The sequence below is a fragment of the Poecile atricapillus genome, chromosome 1, assembly GCF_030490865.1.
Source record: "Poecile atricapillus isolate bPoeAtr1 chromosome 1, bPoeAtr1.hap1, whole genome shotgun sequence".
Classification (NCBI taxonomy): domain Eukaryota; kingdom Metazoa; phylum Chordata; class Aves; order Passeriformes; family Paridae; genus Poecile; species Poecile atricapillus.
In genome coordinates, this window is record NC_081249.1 from 91,450,140 (window position 1) to 91,475,900 (window position 25,761).

Genomic DNA, 25,761 nt, shown 5'->3' on the forward strand with positions numbered 1-25,761 from the left:
CTTTTCTCCATCACCTTGGAAACCAGTCTTCTTCTTTCCTCAAAATCCAGGCTCCACCTTCCCCAAAACACAGTGACATACCCAGACAATTTTTGTCTCTGACAAAATTCATTGACAAAATCACATCTTTGAATATGTCCATAAAACCTGATCGATTTCTGAGCTTGGTATTGTTTTTACTACTTCCTGAATAGAAGGGAAAGATCATTCTCAAGTTACAGGCCACTAAAGACAAAATTTGTGTGCATAATGCCCTGAGAATCAGAGGCAGTGCTTTGTCAAGAAACACAAGCATGAGCTGAGCCAGCACAAGTATAAATGTCACTCTGAATTACAGCCTGCTTTTATATAGCATCAGCTGGAGCCTCCAGCACAGGGTGCAAAGTAATTTCCTGAGACTGGATGTCACTTCATAGGTCCTATCTGATGAAACTCCTCATACAGCCAATCTGAGCCGTGCATGATCGTGCTCTCAGCCACTGACCTCACTCCAGCAGCTTACATCGAAAGTTTAAGTACATGCGCAATGACAGAAGAGCACAAGGTGCCACTTTTCAGCTCTTCTGCTGCAAAAAATCTTATTTAGAAGAAGAGAGAGAGAGAGGCCAGAGGGACATGACTACAAAATAACTCCTTCCTTCCCTTTTGGGTGGTTGCTATTTAGAAAGGGAAAACGCACAGTACTGTGCAGCTGAAGAAACAGCATGATGCATTTATTTTGTATAGCAACTTGTATAAAAGCTGTTGCACCCTTTATGGAATTAATTATCTGAAATACATGATTTCTGCCCAAATAAAGAAAAATGGTGGTAGGTAGCAACACTAGAAAAACTAGAAAAACATTGCTTGGCTGAGATTCTGCAAAATCCAATTCAGGATTCAGTTGAAATCTCACCTCCATTTCAAAGCAGACAGAGGTAGAGCTTTTCTTTGGGTTCAGCAGATTCAAATAATACTAAAGAATATTGTTAAAAAACAAAAGAAAGCAAAAAATCCACAACAAAGTCCCCACACTCCATAAGCACTTCCTAAGTATATTTAAAGGGAAAAAAATAAGGTAGATTTCACCTGTACAGTCGAAAAGGATGAGAGACGAAGAGAACCTGATTTATTTACTTGCCCCTGAGTTAGAGGGCTAGAATCTGTTACATACCACGACCTTTCCTCTGTGTTACAGGTACCTCTCAGCTCCCTGTAGACCTTAAGGGGTAAGGGACATTAACAGTCAGCCCTACACTCCCTTGTAACTCAAGTCAGTCATAGCAGGGTGGGGGGCACAGGACAGAGGCTGAAACAAAGGAAAGCATGAGGCCTCAAAAAGGAATAGCTGGCCATAGTGGGGACAGACACACTACTTCAGTCTGTTCTGGGGGGCCCAGCCACAGGACAAATCCTCTGCTCATGTGCAACTGGTGGCCAGAGAACCTGTAGGTGCACATGAAGCTGAGGAACAAGACGGCACACACTGGAATACTTGGGAACTAAAGCTTTTAACGAAAGGAAATAAACATGAAGGAAAAAGAAGAGGTGGAGGAACAGAGCCTTGAGAGTGCAGACTGAAATTATGTGTTCAGTCAAGCTGCCAAAGAAAAAAAGCGTAATTGGTGTTTTAATTCTGGGAAAGAGGGAGCGTTTTTCCAGGCTGGAGAAGCACTGTGAGCTGCTGCAGCTGATTAACAGTGCCACCAGCCGGCCCGCTGGAAGAGGGCCAGTTTGAGAGAGTGAGGAAAAGAAGGTACATCCACTCACCACCTCTCACCTCTCCAAGCGCTCACAGTCGGACTCTGATCCTGCAGGCACTTTGCCAAATGCAGAGGGGCTGTTCCTGGGAATAGCTGCAAGAAAGGTCTTACCCACAGAGGTGCTGTGCAGCACTGGCTGCCCTCAGCTCCAGCAGGGTCAAAGGAGGTAATGAATCCCATGGAGTTGTCTGCTACAACCAAGAGTGAACAACAGAGTACCCAGCTCAGGAGGGCTTATCCTGGTGTGGAGTACACCAGACAGCATGATGAGCCATGGCAAGCCTGGAATTATTTATTACACTGCCACAGGGGTAGTGTAAATGCAGACAGTGAGATGTATGCTGGCAATGAGATATTTAGCAAAATACTTTCCACTGCTTGTGGGGTGACTTCCTATTGGAAGATGAACTTTAAATTGAATTAAGTTTGGCACCTCACAGTCTCCCTGGTCACAGCGCTTATTAGGAGAGCTACTATTGCTCGGTTGTACAAAACCACCCAAAAATATGTTGGCTAAAAATAGTGTCAACAATGTCAAAAACAGGAAAGTTCTCTTGCAGCAGAGCAAAGCCAACATCAAAGACTCTGCCCTAAAAAGTGAATCAAAGGGTCATGGAACCTTTCACACAGTTTTTCAGACAGTAGTAAGGAACCAGTTTTGCCCCACAGCTGCAACAAAAAGCTGTGTAATGAAATATGAGTTGTGGGAGAAGGAAAGGTATCATAGTCAGTGTCAAATTCTGGCAGCCTTGCACACATTTGCCAAGGATATTGGTCAGCATTTTGCTAGTCTATAACCACATGATTAGGTAGGCAAATTTTACATTTGAACAAATGCAAGTTAAATGGATTTCTGAGAAATCAGAAGACTATAAACAGTTAATCCTGTGTGGTTGTCATACAATTGAGAGGTTCCTTTCTGCTGAGTCATATGTGGACATGTAGACTGAATGCCAGGTAACCACTAAAATGCTGATTGAAAAGAGGTATAGTGAGATAAGGTATGAAATTTGAGAGGGAGGGAGGGGGCAGGGAAATACAGCTAAACAATACTGTATTCCAAGCCCTAACAATAACTTAATGTAAGGGATAACAGTGGACCATCAGATAAAAGTTTAATTTTCAGTCTCTAAAAGAGATCTGGGATTGAGCCAAGATCCTTCCTCTTTGGGCTCTGAAGCCAGAGAGACTCTCATTCCACTCCAGAGCCACTGACAACATGCAAATGTTGGGCCCATTCACAGCAGAGGTACAGGTGTGAATAATGGCAGTGCAACTCATGCTTCTGACATGAACACACATGGACTGCCTGAGTGATGCTCACTTTTTGTGCATGTTCTTGGTGAAATTACTGCATCTTCATGGCTTTAAGACTGTTGTTGAAGATGAATATGGCTGTGAAGCAGAGGAAGAACCTTTATTCCTAGAGAAGTAATATCTAATAAAAAGTCAAGGAAATGCTGTTAAGTGTCCTTACTAGATAACATGTCCACTACCAGATTTACCAAGGAAGAGAGCCAGAATGCTCTGAATACTTTTGTCTTTGTTTCAGGTTTTCGGTTTCACAGAATTGCTGGCAGTACAGCAAATGCAAGTCTTCCATGAGGAGGGACAAAACAGAGCCTCCTTGTAAACTGCTTCCTTTCCTGAAAGGTGAAAGCCTTCCTAAGCCTGTCCTAACATAGCAACTTTCATCACATTCAGTCAAGAAAGCAGGCTATCACCTGTTCGGAACATTGTAATGTTTGTTTAAATTCTCACTTTTGCCACTTTCTGAGTCACTTCCATTAATCTGAAATTCCAGTCATGTCCCCCACAGATGTGGCATATACAGGTAGTCCATGCTGTCAACAGAAGACTAGCACCTGGTTCTAACAAATTCTGACAGGCACACTGAATCACACTCATCTGTCACTATCATCTAAAATGCTAAGTCTTCAGTGTGGAATGAGTACCTGGATGCTGTCAGAAATGCTGGATACTGACAGCAAAGCGAGAGAAGCCATGTTTTCTAGCTGGACTGTGGCATCTGTGCCTTGCCTTACTTCATTGCTTTGCATTTACCAAGATATTTACAGGATCATTTCAGTACTGGAAGGTGAACAGAACGAGACACACTCTGAAAGGATACATAAGAGTGGGCACACCCCGAGTTGCCAGGTGCTTTCGGATGAGCCGCTCGGTGCCGTACCAGTTGAAGCCTTTTGTTGCATACCCGATCCGTGGTAGATGCACTGTTGCTGAGGAGAGAACAGAGAGTGCACACTCTTCAGGACAAGAAACATGTACAGAAAGCAGTCTAGAAAAAGACTTCAAGCTACCCAACAAAGAACAGAAGATACACTTCTGAGCAAGCTACCTGTTACGGAGATCTCACTTCACTTCAGAAAAAAACAACAGAGAGGTGGAAATTGATCATCATCTTTAGGTGCAACTACACATGTATGGATTTGCTATTCTACTGCACAAACACTTACCATTCCTTTTCTTGGCTGCTAAATAAATCTTTTTTAGGCCCTTTTCCAAAGCTGGCAGCTTAATGCCAGACAAGTTGTTGGACCGATCCCGGTGCTGAGCTATAATCAAGGCCAGCTAAGGAGAAAACACAAAAATTTGAAATAGAATCTATATACTGTACTAAGAGATACAGTGACAGTGCTGGAAAACTGCATTACTAACTTTTAGCTTTAAGAAATGAAGAAAAGAACTCATTATCTCTAATATTTAACTGCAACTTTGCCATGTTCAGTAATTCAGTGCCATTATTGTGAAAAGACATAAGGTTAATTTCACACAGCTTCAAAAACATACTGATAGAGCAAAACAGGAAAGAGCTTCTTATTCTCACCAAATCTTGTCCTTTTTTCCTGGATTTTTTATCATCAATAGGGAATAGTAGGGTTCCTCCTAACTCCAGGTCTGTCCAGAAAAAAAGAACAGGACAACAATAAAAAAACAGTCCTGAAGAGTAAACAAGCAGCCAATGAATTTCATTGTCATATTCTGTATTATTCTCTGAGACTGTATCTCCTCATGATGGTTTCAGCAGTGAGATCCTTTGCCCAGGGAAGCAAGACAAACATTTTCCTCCCTGAGCCACAGAGTCACACACATACACCCAGCTAAAGACAACAAATGGAAAGAGAGACACTGAAATGAGAAGAGAGCATCTCCCAGGAAATTAGAAAGATAACATGTCCATCTTATTGCAAGATATTAATTCCTAACCAGCTGCAGGTATCTCAAGAATTGTTAATATAGGCTCAGGAAAAGATTAGAGCTTGGAGAGAAGCAAAGGCTCAGCTGAATGGTGCCTGAGGTGGCTTTCATCCTTCTTGAAAGCACTTTGACAGAAGATGCAGTGCTCTGTCGTATTTAGTGAAAAACATTCTGTGAATAATGTACAAGTTTGGAGTTTTTTCCCTATTTTTATGACTTGCAGGATAGTTTGGAGTTTTTTCCCTTTTTTTAATGACTTGCAGGATGGATTGGAGTGATCAGCCTCTAGACAGAGTTCTCACACTCCAAACAAGCCAAGTCAAAGCACCTGCTGAAGTACTACTTTCAGAGCTAGGAATGCACATATCCAGAGAAAGAGTAAAACACATGAGTATTGAGGTATCCAGGCACTTCACTCCTGTGTCAGTGTCAGTGGGGTTTTACCTCTTCTGAGTATCTTGGCCTCAGGCCATATTTTAATCTCTTACCTTTCATCTTTCCTGCCATCTCATATATTTTTCTTGGCTGATCAGAACGAGCCTCTAGAGCAGTGAATAAACCACCCCTTCCCCAGCGGCCGGAGTCATCTAGAATGAAACAAGTTAGATTCCTTTTAGAAGTGAAGTTGAGACCACCCCTGCAGGAAAGGCACCTGCTCTGTACACAGGCAATGAATGATTATCAAAACCAGATACGGGAACTACATACAAACTTAAGTCAACCACTATTCAAGGGACTACCCTAAAGGATAAACCTCAGCCCTGGAGAAAAACAAACTTATCACAGTTTCCTGAAAAATTCAGCAGAAAAATTCCTTACTGTCCACTGAGAATACTGAAACAAGCACTAGCCCTAAGTACATAAACCAGACAGTATCCTCACATACATACATATAGGTACACAGAGCATGCATGTAGTATGTCCCCAGATTGGTGCCTTGGGCTTCCCACACCAGGTGTTTGGTATTTGCAGTCTTTCACTTCTACTTGGCATTTGCACTTCAAACATGATCTTTTGTACAGAGTATAACATAAGCCAAAGCAGATGATGATGTTCTGCTGTAGCCCTGGACAGAAAACACCTCCAGCACTGCTTCAGGAGGAACTCCGTACCGTGACTTTATCTCCCTCAGCTTTAATGTCTTTAAAGAGGGCCTTAAATTAGGAGACTAGCCTAGAGCCTCTGTACTGTCAGTGCTGAGAGACAACCACCAAGAAACTCTGACCTCAGCCTCTGGAATTGTCTGTCTCTCTGCTGACCAGAAAAAGAAGATGAATTTCAGTATCTCAGTTTGATCCCTACAGCTTCCACAGGACAAACGAAAGGCCCTGCTCTCAGGAATTGTCATCATTTAGTCACAGATATAAAATTTCAAGCCCTACAGGCACCTTTGAAGAGGTTTCCCTATAAATCCAGAGTGGGCATACAAAGACCCTTGCACCTTGGTAGTACTTATGTGGGTTATACATGCTGGAGTATGGAGAGGCTGTATTGCCTCTGCACTATTTGAGATTAAACCAGACTCAAGTCCATATTATTTCAGAATTAGAAACTATTGAACCATTAGGGACAATTCAGCTGCCTTGTTCACCCCACCCAACAATATTCCTGTTGTTCACCAAGTCCTACCTAGGCAATGGACAATGATGGCATCTTCCTCTTCTGCTTGGGGGTGGGTTACATCTCCCATGACATACTTGATATAGTTCTGGTCTCCATCTTTGTAATCTAAATATACATTCTGCCCCAACTCATCCTCTTCAAACTCTTCTTCAGAGCCACTTTCCTCTGAAGGAAGGCAGGTAGATGTGTAATGATTGGCCTCCCACCAGGCCATCCTGAAACCAAGAGAAGAGGATGTTCAATGAAGATCAAAGGTGGGGGCACACAGCTTGGTTAAATCATTGCAGTGAAACACAGGAGACCTAGACCTGCATTTCCTCTGCTCTCTCCCCATTTTAGGTGAGAACAACAGTTATCAAAGTTCTTATTTATATTAGGAGCCACACGCCAATGTGATAAGCCAATTGCAGGCATGGAAAAAGTGAGCACACAACAAAGGACAAGGAACTACTTGGGGTGGTGAAAAGGAAGAACACTTGGGAAACAGGAAAGAGAAAGTTAAGATGTGCCAGAGCCACAGATGTCAGAGCAATTTATAGGGGCCAACTGTGACATTTCAGAAAGCTTCTCCCAAACGCTCATCGATTGCACAGTCAGACACGAGGCTCTTATTCAGGCCACTCTCTATGAATTAAAGTCAAGTCAGGCAAGCTATTCAGGAGGAAATAACCCTTGCTAGGGAGTCAAGCCATTTTCCACCTTCGCATCCACATGTTAGGCAGTTTGAACATATTATTTCCATCAATCAGACACATTCCAAGAGTACAGTGCAACAGACATCAGTTTACAAGTAGTAGTTGCAACACAAACCATACTTTTTCTTGTGCTCTGCCTCTGCTTTTGCTGCCTTCTTTTCCTCCATGAGCCTTGCTCTCTTTGCTGCTGCTTCTTGGTGCTTCTTCCTCCGAGCCTCCAGCTCCTCTTCACTCAGCAAGTGCTTCCTCCTGGCCGACTGCTCCCGGAGGCCTGTAAGAAGGGCCTGGAGAAAGACAGAGGTATCACAGAAACAAACTGCTCATCTTAAAGCCATGCCTGATGCCCAACTTCACCTACATTCCTTTCCCATTTGTTTACTTGTCCACAAGTCCTAATCATCAGATCTCAATTGTCAGATAATACGTGGTTTTGTGACCTGAGTTTATAGAAGTGCCCTGTACAGAGTATCTCAGGTCTGTTAGCAGAACTGCTGAATTGTCAAGCCCTGATTCCAGAGCCAACTTGAGTACACTGACATCCAAATCTTTTAACATGCCTTCTGCAAGCTGTAGGTAAAGAGAGAAAAGTGCCAAGTTTCATTTTCCACAAGCAAATGAAAGAGTATCATGTTCCTTGTCACATCTGCCTTACGTTTGCTTTGTTCCGGAGAGCTCTCCCTTCCTTACTGGTCTCTTCAATCAATGCTTTCTGAAGATCCAAAAGCTGGTCAAATGCTTTTTTGTCTTCTCTGCTGGGTTCTTTTGAATAATCTTTGCCTTCATACACGTACATGTGATCTTTAAAAAATAATTTAAAAGCATGAAAAGGAACTGAAATCTACTAACACCTAAAATGTACAGTGAGATAAAGAAAAAATCTGGCTCTTCTGTTACATCGTTCTACCCTCAGCAGAGAAAGATCTTCACTCTCACAATTTATTGGTATAGAGTTTGGTATAGAGTCGGTATCCTGTAGAAACAAGAGAATCAAGATTTGCTTCCTCTGACAAAAGCTTTTAATTTAAGATTATTTAAGATGTTTAGATTGCAAGGAAGCTTTCTTCCTATTTCAGTTAATTAATTATTTTAAATTGTGGTTCCATTTCTGTTCTCTTTGGTCAGTCCATCTCTGCCAGTGGAGAATTCATTCAGCTCTGCTACGTAGTTACAGGCAGCTCTTGAAGAGGGATAGCAAATTTTTGCTTTTGACTTCCCAAATGAAATGAAAGCACAGAACTCTGGCAGCGCAGGGCTGCTGCTCACCACGTGAGTTATTTTCCCTATACCTATTACACAGTGTGGTACCACTGCCCCTCTTTTAAGTCACCATCAGAAAATACCACTCTTTGCTAACTCTCAGCAAATAATTACTCATTGCTGGCAACTGCTGCTGGATGGACGATAACTGTCCTGCAGAGCCACATTTCAGCTTCAGTCACAAACCTGTATTTAATTGCTACTGTGTACCCAGAAAAAAAATCAGTCTTTCTCTGGGAAAGAAGGCACTGGAAGAGGGAAGTATCCTTAGAATTTCTTTTCATATATTATGGAGCTATGAAAAGCTAACCACAATTGGGTGACATCTGGGCTGGAAAGCAGCGTTTTGAAGACAGAGTAAGTTTCTTTTAGTTCTACAGACACCATGACTCTGCATTTCTCATCTCACCTTTTGGATTTCCATAGCAAATAATCTTTTATTTGGAGATAAAAATGAAACACCTGCTACACAGCTTTCCTTAAATTACTATTATATCTCCAAAACTGTAGATCTAAATAGTTCTCTGTGGGAAAAGCAGTAGCTACAATATGAATATTTCCCCATTTCTCTGTAATTTCTATCTAAGGTATTAAAACATGAGAAGGAATTCAACTCTCAGCCAACAAAACTGGGCAAGTATTGTTAACATTATCTTACAAGTAGGCAAATAAGGACACAAAAAAAGAACAAAAATACCAATAAAGATTCAGGAATAAAGTTTGTGGATAGGCCACAAACAAAATCCAGGTAACTTAATTACAATTCTACTTTTCTTCTTCTCGACTGAAAAATGGCACCTCTGCCTGGGAAGCCTTTTCTACCAGCACTCAAGTGACACAGCTATTTAGAGTCTTAACTTACTCTCTGTATCCTCCTCTTCATTCTCTTCCTTTTGTGGCAGCACAGTGTCCATTATCCACTGCCCTCCTTTTGTCTCTCCAAGGATGTTTTCCAGCTCCACATCCTGTATAGTACTTCCCTCAGAGGAGAGCAATTTATCCAGGCCAAATTTCAAGATTTCACTCAGCTTTAACAAAGAGAAGGGGAAGTTTGGTATTATTATCCTCTAATACCATGTCAATCCCAGTGTCTCAAACTTCTCAGGCTTAAATGCAAAGGATGTATGAGTGGAGGAACCTAAGCTTTAAGGCTGCCTGTCAAAATACTTGTTCTTTAACATGGCCCATTCTCCCAACACCTGACAGGACAAGCCCCAACAACCTATCTCCCTCAATCATAACTCATCCAGACTTGAACAGTCGTTTTTCTTCAGGGCTAAATGACAAAATAGCACTGTACTGACTGCATTCAAACAGCCTTCTTCATAGCCAGAACGGACAGGCTTGCTTTTGCCCTCAACCCCTTTAAAACAAAAGCCTAAATACCATAAAAATCCAGGGGGAGAAAAATATCAGCATGGAATTTCCTATGGGCTCAGTTCCACTTCTTCCACAGAAACGATAATTGCTGAGATACATACAAATGGGGCAGGGAGGGCAGCCAAAGGGGAAAAAAGGATACACTAAATCCAAACCTCTCCTAGGTTTAGCTGCACACAGGGGATACATTCCCCTTAAATGTCACTTCACTTGATGTTCTGAAGCCAAGTTCTCAACACAAACCTCAGCTTTTAGGTCAGAATTATAAATCATGCCCTGACTCCTGAGACACTGTATTTGCCAAGAGGCCAAAAGAGGGTTGACCGAGTTTCAGACTAACAACCAAAAGCTGACTGGGTTATCACCTGACTTCTTATTAGCTCTGTTTGTGAGAGAAAAGCACCAGATAAAGACCAGTTCAAGAAACAATGAGTCAGCTTCCACTTTTTATAATTTCCACTAATTATAATTAAAAACCAAGTAAGACAAAGAAAGGTCCTGTCTTCCCGTCTTCTCCAAGACAACACACCCTTTTTCCACAATGAATGCACTTCAAAATTGCAAAAACTGTCTTCAAACATCAGATGTTGTCTGGACCTGGGGTGTCATTTTGGTTCCTACATACAAAAGCTGGCATGTCAATGCAGAGCTGTTTGCAGAGGTTCAAATGTGATGTAAATACAGAAACATTCTGGGACATTTCTAAGGTGGTTACTGGAGTCAAATTGAGGATATAACCCTGGTTTACCTGTAACTCTGTTGTTCCCTGAGGCTTGGGCACTCCCAGAGCAAACTGTCCCCCTTCTACGATGGCATTGGTCAGCCGGAGCTTCGAGGCAGCTCTTCGGTAGATTATTTCTTCAACTGTATCTCGCCCAATCAAACGGATAATTTTTACAGGCCTTGAAAAGTTTAAGAAAATTCTCCTTACTTACTTTGTTTTGAGGTGCTAAGGTATTTACTATCCCCTCACCCACTCCTTTGGTAGGTAAAGAAGGCAAGAACAAAATGAGCAAAAACAATCCGCAGAAATGTGATGCTGATACAATTCTGCTTGACACAGGAGAAATGCTCACTGCAAAAGTGCAGGCAAACCTCCACCCTCCATCTCCTACTCCAAATTTACAAAGTTCCCACCTGGATACATGACAAAACTGTATGAGGCTGCAGCTGGAAAATGAAGGCACAAAATCCTCTCTGCCCCCCTTTGATCTTGAATCTATCCTCATACTTTAACCTATGGAAGGGGAAAGTAATACTGAGAGGCCAAGAGTCAGCAACCAAACCACAAGTAGTGACATTTCTCACTTGTGCTGCCCAATCCGGTGAGCTCTTGCTATTGCTTGCAAGTCATTTTGTGGGTTAAAATCACTATCAGTAAAAATAACTGTATCTGCTGCCGTCAGATTCATGCCAACTCCACCTACAAACAAAAGAAGAAGGTCATAAAATATGTTGCCAACAGAAAATAAAGAAGCTGGAGAATTTATGCTGTGCGAAGTTCTGTCAGATCTGATCAATTGCATCTAATCTAATCCAATCCATCTCTCAAACCCAAATCTATGTCCCATAAGTATCTAAACAGATGGGTAAATCTTCCATTTCCAGCTTCCAGCAACAGTCCAAAAAAGAAGCTGTACAATGCAATGTAATCAAAAAACACAGGGTGTGAGTGAACTAATGCAAAAGGGACTGATTGTCAAGACTGATGAACATAGACATAATTCTTCTGCTGGCAGAGAGATTACCCCTGCAAAGACTGGCTTCCCTGAAGCCACAAGGGACTGCCCAAGTCATCACTTGGCTGCAGTACAGAACCTGCTGCAAATATACCACTGAAACAGTGGAAAACACCTAGCCCAACTATACAATAACCAGAGCCCAGGTGTTTATATGACTCAGAGGTTTTGAGGTTAGAACTTGGGCTCTCATGAAATAAAAAGACAAAAAAAAGTTAGTTTTATATTTTTAAATACCTCTACTGTGACCATGTACTATAGTTAAAGAGGGGACAGCCTGCCGCCTTACATTTCCCCCAGCTCATGACAAGACACCCTCCCTGTAATCAGAATATCCCTGCAAGTGGAGACAGCCATACACATGAAAATCTCTGTCCATAATATAACAGCAATGGCAATCCTGTTAGCACACCTGCTCCCAGCTGAATACAAGCAGTACTGTATTGGCCAGACATAGCAGTGTGCAGTAAAAAACAGCCCTAAGTCTGGCTGGCATGGGAGGGAGAGCTCAGGCACTGTGGGGAGAGACACACAAACTCCTGACACACATCCAGCTTTAGGGTCTTCACTATCCCTGTGTGCTCCCCTCCGTGCACTGTGGTGCAGGCTCATCATGACAAGTCTAACCACAAGCCCAAAGGAAGACTTGACTTGGTTCCAGTTTTATGTTTGAGACCAAGCAGTGTGGATTCCTCCTCTGGAGAGGCCAAGCTTCTTCTGTGCTTGCTTGAACAGAGAGACAGGGAAGTTTGAAACTGTGTAGAAGACAGATCTGCCCAGGGAGTGAAGAGGGGAAGCAGCACAGATGGCAGTCCCATGGAGTTCTCTGCAGCCTCAGGACGGTAGAAGGCTCTTGTTTCAGTCTGTCTGCCAGCTAAAGAGCATGTCCATGTTCAGCAAACTTGAGAAACAATTCCACCAGCTTACTTAAAGGAAGTCTGTTCCTGCCTAAAGTCGGATGCTTGCAGAAATGAAATGGTAGTGAGATTCCTTAAGCTCAAACTGGCACAGAGACAGGCATTATGGAACTTGGAATAAAATAAACTCAAGAGGCTGCAATATGAAAAGGATCTTGGCATCAGCTGCCAAAAGGAACGCACAGAAACCAGATGTCCTAGATGAGAGACCCAAGTTCAGGATGTGTCCTGTCTCCCTCAAAAATCCCCCACACAGCAGGCTCTGCAGGATTCAGAATTCCCTAAAACCTTGCCAGAGAGAATAAAATAAGAGTGCAGAAGCAAAATGGGTTGTTTGTCTCTCCTTACCTGCTCTGGTGCTCAACAGGAAGACAAAGATGGGCTGTTGACCAAAGTTCTTGATGGCAAGGTGTCTCTCCTCACCCCTAACAGAGCCGTCCAGCCGCTCGTAGCTGTAGCCTTTCCAAACAAACATGAATGTTTCTGAATTTTTGCCTTACCCTCTTACCTCATTCTCTATTGTCTCACTGCTGTTCTGAGTATTTTTGTGCCAAATCCTCCTGACTTGGTTCTCATTTTATTGCCTTCAACTCCTTAATTTATTCCCATTTAAACCTCATATAAACTGAGGTAATGACCCTGACTTCCAGATTGACTGTTGGTAAAGAGTAATTTAGCTGAATCTGAAGCAGAGACTCTTAGCATTTAATTTACTGCTTGGAAACACAACAGGAAAATTCAGAGCCCAAGTAAAAGAACATTAGCACACAGTCCCATTTCAGACTATGCTGTGCTGGCTGTTGGCCCCACAAAACAGGATAACAACCATCAGATCCTCCTTACCCAAACTCCCACGGCCTTTAGTGTGTGCTTTGCTATGAGCAAGTAGTATGGGATATGGCACTACATTTGGTTTTATACTACATTACTAGTCGTCCAAAACCATAAACACTAAACAAAAGCTTCTTTCATGGGAAATCCTCAGCAGGCATGGAGCCACGTGGATGGAAACAAAAGAAAATGTCCCAAGAACACATTGCTAACCTTGCCAAAAATGGTCTGATCCAACCTGCCCTCACAGACATGTTGGGGCCCCACTGTCAACAACTGTTTTAATCAAAAATTAACTTCCTGGTATAACTGTGGCTCAGTTTGTGTTTTGTACTGGACAAAGTGAATCTAGAGCAAGCCTACTGCCTTTACTGCAATTACTTCAGGGCACAGGTACACAATTGAACACAGGTATATAATGAAACATTGCTACCCTGCCATTTGTTAGCTCCATTTCATCAAGGCACAAAATTTGAAGCTAATTTCAAGAACAACACTTAACTGCCAGCTCATTTCAGGAAGCTGGTAACAGCAAAGAGCTGAACTCAAGTCCCTCCAACTCACAGAGCTGCTGCAGGAATATGGTCCCAATCTAGTAAGAACCAAAAAAACTTCATCACATTCCTCTCTCCATCCAGGGAGATCAACCAAAATCACAGGAACAATATCTGGCAGAGATCATTAGGATAAGCCCTCTCTTATCAAAGTGTGCAGAACATACCTCTATAGTCCATGTAGTCCTGCAGAATATCGAGCAGTTGAGTCATCTGAGAAAAGAGCAACACACGGTGGCCACTGCAAGAAGAACAAGAAACCCTGTGATCCTCAGCATACTGTGACAGAATTTCACAGTGTGCTGGGAGGGTCACAATAGCTTAACCAGTCATTATTAGTCCCTGCTACACAGCAAGGCCTCCCAGAATCATGGCCCGTTCCCCTACCACATTTTCAGCTCCACATCTAAATGTAATCAGTTAAGTTTTATTTGCCATCATCATTTGACCTGTGCAGAGTGTGGAGTCACAGAGAAGTAACAGGGCTCTGGCACAGCTTTGCTGCTGGCTGGATACAGGCTGGTGAGGAGCCTGTCTAAAAGAATCCCCAGCTTCAGCCTAGCATGACGAGTCTTCTTCACCACGTGACTGCTCTCAAATCACACACTACAATGCACCTGAAATACTGGGAAAATGCAGTATCAGCATCTCTGTGACAGAAGAACATTTCCTTCTCCAGAAAATGATTCTCAAAGATCAAGCTCTACCTACAAAGGTGTGTTAGAAATCAACTCTCCTCCCTCCCAGCCCTAGGCCTTAGACAGTGCTCTGTTAAAATCTGACTTCACCCTAGAGCAGAACACAGACATTTCCAAGTCTAGAATTTTAACAGGGATGGTCCTGCAGCAAAGACATTCAGTGGAGAGGCAGCCACTCGCAAGGTGCTACACAACAGGACAAAGATAACAAAATCACATCAGAACTTCACAAGGGCTGTTGAAGCTTTGTTCTTTGGTCTTTGGATTCCACGTTCTGAACTCACCAGAGCACAACACAAAGGGTTCTGAACATAAATTCCAAAACTTCTGAAGTTTCAGCTTATTCTTGGGTTTCTCTTTTTCACATTTGCCATGGATTGTGCCTTCCAGGCTAACACAGGCATGCTAGCACAAAAGAACTCAACTGAGGCATTAGAAACCACTCTCAGGAAACTCACAATCAAAGCAGATCCGCTGAATACCAAGTCACGTGGTTATTGTCCCAGGTTCTCAAATATGGCAAATATAAGAGCACGTGAGAGAGTTAGTCAAATGCTTTGAGAAACGCTTAAAGGGAAGCTACAAAAATCTTCAAGGTTCCTCTACCATTTCCAATACAGCTTTTTTTACTTCTTTCAAGTAGTGAGTAATGTGCAATAAATAGGTCAGTGTTTGTGTTGTGATGAATAACTGCCCAATCTATAGCTAAATAAAGTAGTTTTCTTTCCCAGTTTACTTTTTCTCCCTATGTCAACCCTATCCCAACATGACATACCCAGCGTACAAGAATGAAAGGAGTTTATCCAACAAACACATCTTGCCACTGGCTTCAACAATATGGTCTCCAATCTCAAAGGGTTCTGGCTCAACACCTGGAACAGAAAAGATAATTTCAAAAGCAGAGTTAATACCACAGAAATAAAAATTATGTGGTCAACCTCAGTGTGTCAGCACTGTCACGTTTGCTGAGCAGAGCCATACAGTGCTTGCTTGAGAAGTGATGGTCCTTCTCTATCTCTAAATGACACCCTCAGCAGTTCACAAAGCATTTCTGCTTTGTGAAAGTGAAATCACAGAGTGATTTCTTTGTTTAGATGAGAGAAGACATAGAAATAGAAAGCTGCAGTCAGAAACTCAGACTTCACACAGTCTCCTACTTTATTTGTCATTACTGATGAACTGTCATGTGCTGGAACTAATCTCAAACTCACAGCCGTTACTGATTCAAGTACAAGAGTGTTTATTTCCTGCTTCTTTTAAGCATTACACTAATAGTAGAAAACCACTGTGTAAATCAAGAAAGGTGTTTTTCCCGTTTCAAAAGAGAACAGTGCTTTCCTACCGTTGAAGAGGTATGGGTGGGCAACACACTTCCGAAGCTGAATTAGGACATTCTGGAGTGTAACCTTCCTTCCCATTTCATTATCAAATGCATCTGGAACAAACAGCAGAGAAAAGAACAAAGCAGGGAAGCCCATGCTCCATTAATGGCTGTGACTGGGAATGTCTTGGTACTGAGCACTGCTGTGAAGTGCTTCAGCACTGGAGTATTTCTCTCTGTGTATCACACCTGGATTTGAATTTCCCATCTCAAGACTAATATGGCTGTTTTCATGGACCAAAAAAACATTCCCCTCACACTTTTTGGACAAGCTTTTAGAAATAAGACTGTGATAAGCACTACCTTGCCTTTTCAGACCCACTGAACTTTCTGGACTCCCTGGAAAAGGTCACTGTAACTTTTCTGAGAGTGAATCATCAAAATAAGTGAAAGAAATTTGGTGCAGTTCATTTGCATTAAAAAAAAATAAAAATATACAGTACAATCAAGATCTCGTGGGCAACCAGGAACATTAAGAAGAGTTGCATTTTTGTAAGGAACAAAAAGAACTGCATAGACATATGCTGACTACAGTAGAAGATGAAGTTTCAGATTTCCAGATGAAGTATATGCAAAGTGCTAGAAAGCCCTAGAAGAACAAAGGCTCTCTAACTCCCCAGTTTTAATTTCCTTACGACAAATAAGCAGTCACAAACCACACAATGGTAGTGGTTGCATTGTCTACATAACCCTGCAGCTTCCCAAAAAACCTCCTGTCTGCATCCAGTAGGTTGAAGTTTGCTTTATGGCATCTGTGCTACTATTACAAAATTTGTAGAGAACCACAGATCCAAAATTTCTCGTAGCACCCTTTTGTCTGAATACAAAAACATGCAGTAGGAGCAGGCCTACCTTGTGGTAAGTATTTTAAATTACTTTAATTACTTTGAGACTGGCTCAAAGCAGGTCCTCAAACTGACCCTTCCTAGCTCACAATACCTGAGCAATAGACCAATATGCATGTCTCTTATTTTGCCAGAAGTTAAAATCAAAAATTAAGCAGCCCAAATTTGGCATATTTATTCTGTACATATTCTGCAGACCAAAGTAACTTCTGCTTCTTTACAATAGAGCATGCATGTACAATAGGAATTAGTTTTGTTTTTAAAAATAATTTATAGACTTCAAACTGCCCAGTTACCTAGATCTTTTTTCAAAATGGCCTTGTAGTACTTCTTCTGCAGAGCTGACATTCCATGGTACAGAACCACTTCCACCTTCTTTGGCAGCTCTGCAGCCACCTCAGATTTGACTCTCCGAAGCAGAAATGGCTGCAAAAGACTGTGCAATTCTTTGGCTATGCAGAGGCAGGGAGAAATAAAATTAAAAAGAAGAATACTGTGTTAAAGGTAAGGAGTTTATACAATACCTTCAGACGTACACTTTCAAAATTAATGTAAAAGGAATCTCACATCTCTTAGTGAAATCATTCAAGACACATTTTACAAACAGAGAAACCAAGACATAGCTGCATACCTGCAACACTTAGAAGCTACATTAAGATAGCTCTTGCCTTAAAAGTAATTATTAGGTTTTGTGGCTTTGTTTTAAAGCTTGCAACCATTAGAAGAAAGCAAATAAAGAGGACACAACATGTTTCCTAGTCAAGATAAAAGCTGGTTCTGACTGAAGTACAATGCTGCTTATTACTGACCAGGCTCATTCTCCTTTTCAATAACTTGGTAATACTCAACAAACTCTTTCACTTGTTCCTGGGGAAAGATGTCAGGCTCAATAAGGCTGAGTAAGGAGTACAGTTCCTGAAGGCTGTTCTGGACTGGAGTACCTGTGAGTAGCAGGCTGAAGCCTACTGAGAACTGAAAAAAAACAGCAATAAAACATAATTATTAGGAAAAAGTATCTGTACTGAAAAGTTAGTTGGTATGCAAGTCCACCCACACCACTCTTAAGCTTAACTTAAATGATGAGAGGCAGCACAGAACTGCTCGCAGAATGCTGCAGATTTGCCAAAACCATCCCAACACTAGGTATGGTGTGACAGTCAAACAGCTCCAAATTGACTGGGCTGGCACCAGTGCAATGAATTCAGTGTAAGCAAAATAAGAAAAAAGTACAAAACTGTATTAAAATTCTCAGGTCCATGCAGTCTACAGTCTAATACTGCATACTAGATGTTAGATAGGGAGGCATACTGGAAAATGCAGTTGGAATAGGACAGTGAAATGAAACTGCATCAGACTAAGTTCCATTTCTGTTTCCTGGGTAACTGACAAACACAGCAACATTATCTGGTCCACGTTGCTTACAGTAATCCCCATAAAGAGACTTGGGAAATATGTTTACCTTTGGAAAAACACAAACTTCTCTCAAGTTTGGTAACAGAAAATAAGTTAGATGGAGAGATGTGGTGAATCACATCTATTTTTTTGTGATTATAACCAAAGCTCCTGAATTACAGACATCATGGACAATATGCTCAGAATATGTAAGACTTTCAGGAATTCAATAAAAACCCCCTACTTTCCAAGGTGTATTGTAGTACATTGTTGCTGATGCCAGCACACACCAAACGCCGGTGTTTCACTGCCATGACAAGAAGTGCAGCCTTCACTCAGGCATTCGTGCTACTGTGGCAGGGTCCTTTGGAAACTGGAGCAATTCTCCTAATTTCTGTAAACAAATTAAATGGGACAGTGGAACTCAGTAGTTCAAGACTTGAGGTCTCATGAGCTAGGCAAGGGTTCCTTTACCCTGCCAGAGCTGGAGATGGCCTCTTGTTGCTTAGGTCAGCCAGACTTCTGCAGTAGCACAGCTGTGGTTCAGCACCATGTCTGGCTTTTTCACTGTTTCAAGTCTTTCAAATTGCTCCAACATGGCAAGCCCAAACATGAAGCAGAATGAGAGGGAAGCTCTAAATATTGCCCACTGCCATGCAAAGCCAACAAGGCCTTTATCTCTCTGCCACTAAATATGGTAATCTGCTCACAAGCTCTGATGGAAATGAGTGATTGTTCAGGGCTTAATGCTTTGGGAACAAACAGAAAATCTGAAAAGGGAAAAGTCTTAAGACCCTAGAAGATAAAAGAATTCATTTACCTCAGAAAGTGTCTTGTGAAGCAGAGAATTTTGATTTTTCAGTCTGTGTGCTTCATCCACAACCAAGGCAGCCCAGTTAAAGCTGAACAAACCAAAAAGAGCATTTTCAGTTAGGAGCTAACAATTCATTCTTGTAAGTACAAAAAGACCAAAGTAAGTGGTCGCTCTGCTTGGCTCAACTTGAGGTGGGGTCCCACCCCATGAACAACAAGCAAACACCAAAAGTGGGGTGGAATTCACAGATGCTGTTTTTGAAGGGCCAACCCAGGATTTTTTCTGAAATCAAGACTAACAAAATTCACTTGAATTTCTTGCTTTTCTCTCCACCCCCATTACTATCAGGAAAATGACATAAACACAAGTTACTTGAACATTCAAGGAGGTCTCTGATTTGGAAAAAAAGACATGAAACTAGGCCCTAGCACCCATGCAAAAACCCAGCAACTATCATGAGGCAGTGACAGAAGAGTGATCCCAAGGCTTTTGCAAATCACCCAAGACAGGAGCTTCAACTTATTCTGTGTTCTGTGTTCATGCTCTGTGCAGAGTGTCCTCAAGCAGGCTGCAGAATCACTGGTGATCCCATAGATCCACTAGGCTTAAACTCCACATCTTCTCAACCCTCAGTGTTTGTGCCTCCTTATCACTCAGGTTTTAACTTCCACATCAGAGTAATTTCCAGGGGAGGAAAAGCATGAACCTCCATCTTTTCTCATCCACACACTTCTCTCCTTTTGCAGTGGAATACAACATCTGAAATCACAGTGACCTACATTCTTCCCAAACAGCCTTTTTGTTTGCCTCAATTTCCCTCTGCTGTATCAGAGAGGTTCTCCATTGCCAGAACAATCAAACGTCATTACTCTTATTCTACAAGCTCAGGAGCTGAATTGCAGAAGGACTCTGCACTGTGAGGCATTGCAGAAGCTCATGTGCAGAGCAGAATCTGGTCCCTCATCTATTCCATCAGAGCATGGCTCTTGCTCAACTCATTTGTGCTGTTACACTGCTTGTAAGGAGTAGTGGTGGGCAGACATCTGATAACTCTGACCCACCCTTACAAAGTGCTCCAAATGCTCCCACACAGGACAAGGTACAAATGATTAGCAACCACTTTTTTTTCAGAAGGAAGTCTAAAGGGCAAAAACTGAAATTTGAGTGACATGGCTTTGAGGTTATTTGTTAGCTTTAGAAGTAGGACATTACTCTGGAGGTGACGTTTCTGTGATATTAGGGCTGGCTACTTGCTCTCCCTGGGTGCTACATAACCTGGGCTACACTTTTAAATGAACAGAATAATATGTAGCAACACAGAACATGCTATGAAACTGTAAAGACAATATAGTCATGGCTACCTTTCCTTAGACCTGGTTTCTACCATGGTGTGCTGGTCTGCTACTTCCAGCAGTGACCAAAGACAGGTACTTTGCTGAAAGACAGGAGGGTGCCCATTGTGGGCCCGACTAGTCCTGACAGACACAAAATTGTACCAGTGGGAGCCACTGGATTTCTGCTTCTCCAAAGATACTGAGCCATTCATTACGTATTGCTGCCCACAGCATTTGTCACACCACCATTGCAAGGCACTGGCACTACTGCTAAGAAAAAAGGAAAATTCCTCCCCATATCAAGTGCAGATTCCTGTGGAATTCTGTGTGACCATGACAGTACCTCCTACAGGCTGAATTACAGCTGAATAATCAGTCTTTGTAGAATGCATACTGCTTCATGGGCCCTCCACAGTTCTGACTGGAGGCAATAAACTTCAGGACATGGTATTAGCACTTTATCACTGTTATATAATGCAGGTCAGTTTCAGTGAATTTTGCAACTAATACCTTTACAACCTGAAATTTTTGAGGATGTCCTCTGCTGGACTGATACTTAATGTACTGCTGTAAGTCGCTATGTGTCATATTGCTTTGAGTTAACTGGCTTGAAAACTGTCCTTGAGGGAATTTCACATATATTTTAGCTGACATTAAAGACTGAAAATTGGAAAAGGCAAAGTTCTAATCACAAGCCAAGAACACCCCTGTCTCTTGTGAAACTACACAGAATCTTGCACATACAAACATCCACTTAAGAGATCGTTGACAGATATGCAGACCTAAATTTGAAGAAATTAAAAGACTTACGACTTTAGAAATGCTGCATCTTTCAGGCAAATCTGCAATGAAATAAAATGAACTGTGATTTATGATTTAAGTAAATACATCAATTTAAAAACCAAGCATTTTTCTGTCTGCTTGCAAACTACAGTGAAATGGAGTAGAGTGGAATGAAGGCACTTACTACTTGAGGGAAAAAACATGACAGCTACATGACACCTTCAGTATCTCATGGTTTAACTCCACACACCCTCTCACTCACACTCCACCCAGGGAGAGGGAGGAAGAAAATTGGAAGAGTAAAACTGAGAAAACTGGTGGGCTGACAAGGCATGGGGTTGTACAGATGAATCAAAAAGATGAGGAAAACTTGAGCCCACCTTTCAAATGACAAAAACAGCATGTACCTCATATGTTGTCAGGAGAGCATGGTAGTGAGAGTTCTCTTTCAAATTCTCCTGCAGTTTGGGTCGCTCTTCCTTGCTCCCTACATATGTTATGAAGGAAAGACTTGGAGCAAACCTGTTGTTAAGAGAAAGAGCAAAAACAGTGAGCCAAGCTAAGTCTTTTCGTGTGTTTATGACCTTGGACCCTATTATCAAACACTGCACAGATAATGAGGATTCCTATCCAAACACCCTACACTCCTGTGAGATGTGTCTGGATGTCAGTTTTTGAATCTCACTCCCTCATGATCTTCACTTCAGGTTGGCACTTCAGCTGCTGGCTCTGGTTTGGACAAGTCCTAAATAAACCTGCATTCTTCTAGGTGTAAGAGTCCAAGGCAGGTGATTGAAAATCAGTCTCATGACCTAACTATTTTGAACCAATAAAAAGTTCATAAGAAGCAGGTGAATGAATACAGATGGCCCAGATGAGGCCAAAGAATTGGCCTGAACCACACTAAAATAAAAACAAAAAATGTCTACAGCAAAGAAATCCAAGTCAGGGCTTCAAAAATATATTCTCTCAGTCAAAAAGCAGGTAAAACCAGTTCCAGTTGTTGGGACCATAAAATTCTTCCTCATTTAATCCCACCACTGTTATTTACCTAACATTCCTTCTGGAAAGCTGCACTGCTGATCTATGAAGGAATGCACTTTGTCCCAACTATTCCAACCCAAAGTCTATCCAAATCAGGCCAGCTCACTTCAGAATGTAACCTGGGTGACTTCATCAGATGCTGAGAGACAGCATCAGCCGACGGCCACACAGACAGACTTCTGTTCTAACCATTAACTTCTAGCCCTTTCTCTTAAAAGAAATCCCTGGGCTACAGACCACAAATGTACATATTTCAGGCACAGCAGATACACCATCAGCACAGTCACTCCAGTGAGGATGGGCTGCATGCACAGGTGTGATGCATTTTGTGTGCATATGTGAGCATGCCCCCCAACTTGGGTCTTACCTTTCATTGTGAGGATTCTTGCTGTCTTCAGCAGATTTTGCCTAAGAGAGGCTGAGCAGGGAGGGTTACAAATCAATAAAAAGCAAGGAGCTAGTGGAGGCATTTGGACTGAAAGACAGCCAATAATATAGGATGGATGGACTCACAAATGCCACAGCATTGTAAAAACTATGCATTAACTGCATAGTCTGCTTTGATTTGTTGGTTTAGTAGCAGCTTCCCTTTTTACTTTTTATCCCTTTGAAAGGACAAAAGTAAAGTGTTGGAGTGAGCACATTTGAAAACAATCTTTGCTATCTTGCAACTTGCAAACTTTGCAATTGCCAGTCTGAGGAATAATATAGTAAGACAGGCACCTGTTGAAACTTACCTCTCCAGTTCTTCCTTCCAGTTGCTCAGAACTGACAGAGGACAAAGTATCAGAAATCTCTCTTTGTTGGATATTTTTTTTGTCAAATAAAGAAGTAGAGAAATAGTCTAAAAGGCAAGGAAAATATTTCTTTAATAAGGGAAGGGTTCAACCCAGTAGCCTGATCCTACATAAGCTGTCTCCTTGTTGAGTTTTGCAGCCAGTTTCCATAGGTTCATTATCACAAATCAGAGTTAACAGAGTATCAAGTGGGATACAGACAAAAAGGCTTAGATCCTAAAACATGACCTCAATATATGAAGCCCCTTTCCAAAGGCCTTTCTTGCACAGTCACAAACCAGGTCTACCATGCATCAGTTTCTAAAACTATTCGTAATTTAAGACCTATTGAATAAAATCAGCTGATCCAAAGTACAGTCATTTTCCAACAAAATTAAACACACTGAAAAACTTTTAAAAAAATCCAACAAAGCTCTGAAAAAATTAGATCAATAAATTTTAATCCACGTGTTGACAATCACAGAAGGCACTTTGGTGCAGGTGCATCAAAAGGACATTATTTTCCCTGTACTGGCTGTGTACTGTGCCTTCAACTCTGCACACTATGAATTATGCATAAGGTGTTTGGATGAAATGGCCACTCATCTTTTTACAAAATCCTGAAACCTATTTTGAGCTACTCAGGACTTAACTCAGGACTTGTTTTAAGTGGTTAAGGACTGAAAGAGACAATGAGCTCTCACTTGAGTATGGAATTCTGAAGAGGTGGGTGTGGAATCATTAGGGTGCTTTTTCATTCTGCAGAAACACTGGGCTAAAATCCTAAGAATTTAAGCAAAGATAATTTTCCAGAAGAAGAAGACACACCTGACAAGTCTTCCCAAGGCCCATCTCATCACCCAGGATACAGCCATGCTGGACTTCATAGCACTGAACCAGCCAGTTTACACCTTCTAGTTGATAGGGACGAAGTTTAATGCCTGGGAATAAAAGTGATTTGTTACACTTACAGTCACCCAATGCACTGCATACATGCTTACACTAAAAACAGGTCCTGCCCAGAACAGGCCTTCCCAAACATCTGCCTTACAGGAAAAGCACAGCAGCCTTCAACAGAAGCTGGTTTACCTTCCTCGACAGCAAAGACCCCAATGTTACAGCAATTCCATTAAATTAAAGCCTACTCAGAAACTTACACAAAAATGCCCTGAGCCATTGCAACAGACTGCAGAGGGAACCTGATCTAATAATTAGGCTGGTACTCTGTGTTCCTAAGAGACAGCTTGATTTTCAGCTTGAGTCACTTTTTTAAATATGCAAGTACTAGAGCCAGAGACACACTTTAGGGTACCAGAAATATTTGTCACAATCTATTATTGTATAATAATAATTTCTCAACAAGATGTTTTCCAGCTTCTCTGTACTTAAAGCTAAGGCAGACTTCCACTATAGGCCACTGTGACTACTACCACCATTGCAATCATTATGGGGCACAATATGTCAAAATGAATATACAAGTCACATAGGAGTTGGCAAGACCTTTTCTTGTACTTACACTCAAGTGCTTTGTACAGTGCCATTGCTGCCCTCTCCTCCCTGGGAAAATGAGTACACTGAGTGCATGAAGTAACTCCCCAGCCCGCAGGATACACAAAACCAAACCAGCCTGTGAATTGAGGTGAGGACATCCAGCAGCTAAGGAAAATGGGCAGGCAGGATGGATTGCACAGGCCTTCCCCTTTAATATACCACACTCCAGGCAGTGGGAAGCACTTTAATTCACACTCAACATCATCTCATTTCAAGGCCAGTGAGCAGGCCAACCCGTGTTCATGCTGCCCGAAAGCACAGAGCTGAGGCTGTGCTGAGGCACTAGGGGGGGTTAAAGCCGAGCTCAGCCCTGGCCCAAACACCCACCTATAACCACAAAGCCAAGGACAGGGACTACAGCAGCTGGGGAAGGCTTGCACAGAGCTTGGCAGCAGTGACATCTCTGCAGCAGCTGCAACTCACTTTGACAGGCCCGGGAGCCACTTTATTCGCATCTCTATTTATTTCTGGCCTCGGGGCTGTTAGTACAGAGCCCAAACAACCACAGCTGAGAGAACTGGGGTTGTCCAAGCTGGCAAAGAGAAGGCTTCCTAACTGAGTTACCTAACTGAGGCCTTTCAGTACCTGAAGGGAACTTACAGGAAAGATGGGGCTAGACCATTTACAGGAGTCTGCAGTGACAGGACAAGAGGGAATGTGTTCAAATTGAGAGTATAATTAGATTAGATATTTGGAAAAAAATATTTACTATGAGGATGGTGAGCCACTGGAAAAGGCTGCCCAGGGAAGCTGTGGATGTCCCACCCCTCTAAGTGTTTAAGGCCAACTCAGACGGGGCATTAGGCAACCTGGTCTAGAGGGAGGCGTCCCTGCCCATGGCAGGGGGGTTGGAACTGGATAATCTTCAAGATCCCTTCCAAACCAAGCCATTCTACGAGTTGGGCAGCACCAGGCAGCGCGGGACTCCGCCGCCGCCTCCCGCCATCTCTGACAGCGCCCACACCCCTAAGGCTCCCTGCCGGCCCTTCCCCCGGGCTCCCCGCTGACCTGTCAGCCCCCACCGCTGCACGTCCGCCTCCTGCACGTCCGGAGCCCCGGCCCGGGCGCCGCCGGCGCGGCGGAGCGCCTGGAAGAAGCGGGACATGGCGAGACGTCAGCCACCCTCAGCTCCGCTCCGTTCCCGCCGCCTGAGGCCGGCTGCGGGCGGGGCCAGCCCCAGCACCGC

General features: G+C 42.5%; 1 protein-coding gene across 1 annotated transcript; it reads right to left on the reverse strand.

Annotated features, from left to right (window-relative positions):
• Nucleotides 1-686: 686 nt before the first annotated feature.
• Nucleotides 687-25,719, reverse strand: CHD1L (chromodomain helicase DNA binding protein 1 like). The gene is made up of 23 exons (XM_058836961.1): nucleotides 25,584-25,719; nucleotides 23,853-23,965; nucleotides 22,986-23,092; nucleotides 21,612-21,726; nucleotides 21,232-21,263; nucleotides 19,094-19,175; nucleotides 17,691-17,853; nucleotides 17,178-17,333; nucleotides 15,998-16,090; nucleotides 15,431-15,527; nucleotides 14,125-14,198; nucleotides 12,921-13,031; nucleotides 11,225-11,339; nucleotides 10,665-10,818; nucleotides 9,399-9,564; nucleotides 7,932-8,077; nucleotides 7,400-7,563; nucleotides 6,591-6,799; nucleotides 5,450-5,548; nucleotides 4,591-4,661; nucleotides 4,220-4,334; nucleotides 3,874-3,982; nucleotides 687-3,180 (listed from the first exon to the last, which is right to left on the reverse strand). The coding sequence occupies exons 1-23, from the start codon at nucleotides 25,678-25,680 to the stop codon at nucleotides 3,102-3,104; spliced, it is 2,667 nt and encodes an 888-aa protein (XP_058692944.1). The 5' UTR covers nucleotides 25,681-25,719; the 3' UTR covers nucleotides 687-3,101.
• Between the last annotated feature and the right edge of the window lie 42 nt (nucleotides 25,720-25,761).

Coding starts and splice junctions, on each gene's coding strand:
- CHD1L (XM_058836961.1), bottom strand. CDS start 25,680: ATGTCCCGCTTCTTCCAGGCGCTCCGCCGCGCCGGCGGCGCCCGGGCC. Junction 13,032..14,124: donor GGACTACATGGACTATAGAG/GTATGTTCTGCA, acceptor TTGTTTGGAAAG/GCTACAGCTACGAGCGGCTG. Junction 3,181..3,873: donor CGGGGTGTGCCCACTCTTAT/GTATCCTTTCAG, acceptor ACTTTTTATTAG/ATATTACTTCTCTAGGAATA.